Consider the following 4,520-nt stretch of genomic DNA (forward strand, 5'->3'; position numbering starts at 1 on the left):
AGGGGAACATGCTTCCATCACATGAGACACAGGGAGCAGCAGACACTGATGATGACAACCATCTCACTGGCAACTGCAGCTCAAACCAGAGATATCATCCCTGGTCACTTAGAACCTTGCACAAGGAAGTGCTTTTCAGATGCTCTGCAATGTCAGCACTCCCTTAAATTCCCATTTTAAGACTGGATATGAAGCGAAGAAAAAAGATTTAATGGGAATTTCATTTGAGCTTTGTATAAAAGCCTGACAGGGGCTATCTGTGTAGGTGCTGGCTGTGCAAACAGCTAGCTGAGTTCAATCCTCACCACAGCACGGCAGGAGTTTGACATTCCCAAAAACGTCTATTCTGCTTGCAGGACACCAAAAGGTGCACAAATATATCACCTTTGGAGCAAGCATCCCTCATACATATCATTCCAGAAACAGCAGCTCTAAACTGCCATTTTTTCTGGCCTCTGTCAGTTCCTGGGAAGGAAACACACAAATAACTCCCTGAGTTCCTGCAAATTTGCTCTGGAGGAAAAGCCCAAGATGGAAACACATTCTCTGAAGCTTTGCCTAAAAAGGACAAATCTTGAACACTAAGGAAAGAAGAAAAGGGGGTGATTGGGTGGAATGGACCTAGGAAGACTGAAAAAAAAGTGCAGACCAAAAACACAACCCACACAAACAAGCAAGCAAACTTCCTGACAGCACGATGGATTAAGCTGCCTGCGGAATGAGCTCCCTGAGGAAACGTGGGCTTCCATTGTTTTGGATGCTAGACAGCAACCATGCCAAAAAAGCCAATAATCCTCCACTTCTGCATTCCTGACAGCTAGAGCAAAGCTTGCTCTGCCAAGACTGACTTTCCTTGGGCACTGGGAACAAAACAGTCTTGGGTTTACCTGGAAACTAGATATTATTTGGGCCTGTAGTGTTGTCCTAGCAACACAGAAAGGGCAACAACAGGAGAAGCACCTTCAGCACTTGAAATTTCCAAGTTGCCACACTCCAAGGATGTCCCAGGCTTTCATCTTTACTACAGGGACAGTATGCACTGTGCCCAGCCAGAGCTAATTTGCAATCCCTTAAGTCAATTCTTGCCAAATTTCATACTCATAGTCCAAAAACCTCAGACATCCACAGGTTTTTGAAGGACAGCACTTGTTAAACTACATATTTATGGCTTTCTACCCAAGAAGAGTGTGGCTCCACCATTACAAAGTTCCCTTACCCAACGACATTCACCAGTGAAAGAAAACACACTAGAACAGAAATGAGTGAGCAGCACACCCAAGGCAAGGCTGGTTCACACTGCTGGCACTAAGGTGTTTTTTACCTGTTTCTCCATCTCAAGCTGGGAATTTCCTACTTCTTCTTTCAGAGCCTCTATTTCCTGTGTCAAAGCCTTTTCAATGACAAAACAGACAGGGTTGGACAATGGAAACACGAAAACACCACAAAAATGGATGCTACAAATTCATCACTCTAGAATGCCATGCAGTAACAAATAAATGGTAGTCACTCAGACACAGGAAGGCAGGCAGGTGTTGCAGAGAGATACCTGAACAGTCTTCTCCTTGCTTGCTACTTTTAGGATTTCAGCTTGTAGGAGTTCTTCCACTGATTTTATTTTTCCATCCTTCTCATGGATCCTTCAAAGAAGCAGAAGGACAATATGAACTGCTACTCCAGCAAACACACAAGGTTTGGCACCTCACTGACCACTGGGATCCACAGTGGGACTAGGCAAGAGAAACACATAGGAATAAGACTGGGACTAGTGCAGAACAGGCTGGTTTTATATAACCAGTAGTTCTCCTGCTAAATGGATACAATAACAGTCTAAAAAATGCAAATTAAGGTATCAGTAGTCCCTGGAATGACACACACAACCTTCAGCCTTCACTGGACAGTCCAGCAAAGTATTTATCAACTTAAAACACATACAGAGTGAACAAGCTCACTCCTCTTAAAGGGCCTACAGGACAAAAATTATTATCTGACAAATCAGTGCAATCCCTCATCTGACTGAGGCTTACAAAATTAAATGCTTAGCAGAGAAGCAACTGGATTTCCAGAAGGTACTGATCTGACATGATGTGTTTCCAAAGTGAAAACACTTCCTGCCACACACACACTTCACCTGGTCAAAAGCAAGTAATTTCAGGGAAGTTATTTAATTCTGGTCATGGGATAAAGACAGAGAAGTAATAATCAGACATGAAATTTGTGCAGTAACTTACACTTTCTGGAGTTCCTCCACCAGCGACTGAAAGGAAACCTGTTCAAAACAGAGCTTCAACTTAGAAAGCAGAAAACAAAACAATCTGCAAGTGCTGAGGGGTGAGGAGTAGAGAGCAGGAACACTCTGGCAATGGGTAAACTGTGTTGCAGCCTAATGATTTTATCTGGCTGCTCCTGAGAAAATTAGCTGCTTCTCTCCAGTTCCTGGCAAACCAGTAACACCAAATCTGCTGCAATTTCCAGGAGAACAAAAGCAAACACACAATCTTTACCAGGAGAGGATGAGGTTCAGGACCAGCATTTGCTCAGCTAACCCTTAATGCTGCCACATCACACCTCTCCAGCTCTTGTGCTTTGCCTCTTCTATTAATGATTTTCTAGAAACTAAAGTGCCCTTCTGAGCTGTCCAAGCAGAGCTAGATGTCAAGAAAAGACTCTTCCCAAATGACACTCAGCACAGATCAAGAGAGACATAAAGAGAAAGAGATTAAGTCACACCTGCACAAGTGTGGATTAACACTGGAAAGCTCAAACATGCATCCTGGAGCTGAGGCAGTACAAGCTCCCTCTCAGTCATGCCTGCTGCTCTAGGTTTCTGGAAAAAGCACCCCACAGCCATTTCAGTGCATGGCAAACTCAAACCAACCCACAACCAGCATTGACTGGAACCTCCAGGTGGTCTGCCCTATTTCTGACACTTCAGCAAATGCAATATTTGACAGCAGTATCAGCTTCCAGACCAGCGCTGGAAGAAAACAGGGATGCTTTGCCAACAGGCTTCAAAGGCATCTCCACCTTTTTTCCCTTGACTTTTGCAAGCACAGCAAGATTCTTTCAGATTTAGTTTAGGTGTAATGAAAGTTTGAGATGAAAAGTGCTACCTGCTCTGATTGCTGAATTTGCAGACTTTGAAGTTCCTTTCTCAAGGAGGAGTTTTCCGTGCGCAGAGCCTTTGAAAGAGACACACATGTAATGAGACTCATTTGTTGGGGGAAAAGTGTTAAGCTTAACAGAAAAGTCATTGCTTTTAGAACAAGTGAAAGACTTTGAAAGTCTCAGAGAGACCCCACTCTGCAGCTGGTGGGGCCAAAGTATTCATTATGGACAACTCAGAGTGGACTTGAGTCTATAGGAAGCTAAAGCCCAGGAATACAACAAGGGAAGCTAAAGCCCAGGGATACAGCAAGGTGGGATCTGCCCTGCCCAATTACAACATTCAAAAAACCCACACATGTTACAAATCACCTTAGAGGGCATTGTCTTTTCTCACATCTTTGGGACAGCCCATTTATTCAGATAGAATCCCAACATCATGTAATTACATCTCAGACAGACTTCTTGTCTCCTAGACCCCCAGGGATGGAGCAGCCACAGCTGCTCTGGGCAACCTGTGCCAGTGCCTGATCACCCTCACAGCCAAGAATTTCTTCATAATATCCAATCTAACCCTGCCCTCTGTCAGTCTGAAGCCATTCCCTTTCATTCTGTCACTCCAGTCCCTCATCCCAAGTCCCTCTTCAGCCCTCTTGTGTTCCTTTAGGCACTGGAAGGGGCTCTAAGTTCTCCCTGGAGCCTTGCTACTTTGGGAATACAAATAAAAACTGTTAGACTAAGAGCTTTAACAGTCCTGATCTTACTCTGAAATCAATAATAATGTCCAAAATACGTAAGAAGTAAATGACGCCTTTGTACAGAAACACACTGCAAGAATAAAAATCATATATTCCTAACACTTCCATTAGCATTGCTAAAAAAAAAACCCAACAAAAAACAGTATTATTTCAAACAAACAATTACACATCTTAAATGAACTTGCAAAATACCACCATCCCTGGAGGGTTTTAAAAGCCACGTGGATGTGGCACTGAGGGACATGGTTTAGTGGTGGCCTTGCCAATGGTGGGGGAATGGCTGGAGTCAACCTTAGAAGGTGTTTTTCAACCTAAATGATTCCATGATATGTTCACATCTTCAGCTGTTGACAGTTTGCTATGTGCAATCCCTCCTCAGTGCAGGGGTGCCAGCAATGCACCTGGAATTTAGGCATCTTAAGAAAGTGAGCACTGTCTTGGTTTATCCAAGGTAGAAAGGACACAGCTTTCCAGCTAAATCCAGCTGAACACAAACAGGAATTTTGTACTGGCTTTCCAGGCTTCTCATCACTACCTTCTTTATAAACAAACAGGAAGGAAATAACTATCATCATACCAGAAGTGTCACTAGTTTATAATCCATTTAACCCTGCAGCTAAGCAAAAAAGATGCAAGTCCCACACTGCCAAGTTTTTACAA

At 43.5% G+C, this 4,520-nt stretch overlaps 1 protein-coding gene across 1 annotated transcript in view; it reads right to left on the bottom strand.

Annotated features, from left to right (window-relative positions):
* KTN1 (kinectin 1 (kinesin receptor)) overlaps positions 1-4,520 on the bottom strand; it is a 55,180-nt gene that overhangs the window by 24,348 nt on the left and 26,312 nt on the right. Inside the window, exons 20-23 of the mRNA XM_009081938.1 lie at positions 3,111-3,179; positions 2,229-2,266; positions 1,547-1,637; positions 1,322-1,390 (exon numbers count right to left, since the gene is read on the bottom strand). Coding sequence (XP_009080186.1) covers positions 1,322-1,390; positions 1,547-1,637; positions 2,229-2,266; positions 3,111-3,179 — 267 coding nt within the window. The remainder of the gene's footprint in view (positions 1-1,321; positions 1,391-1,546; positions 1,638-2,228; positions 2,267-3,110; positions 3,180-4,520) is intronic.

Source organism: Acanthisitta chloris, unplaced genomic scaffold (genome assembly GCF_000695815.1).
Source record: "Acanthisitta chloris isolate BGI_N310 unplaced genomic scaffold, ASM69581v1 scaffold4819, whole genome shotgun sequence".
Taxonomy (NCBI): domain Eukaryota; kingdom Metazoa; phylum Chordata; class Aves; order Passeriformes; family Acanthisittidae; genus Acanthisitta; species Acanthisitta chloris.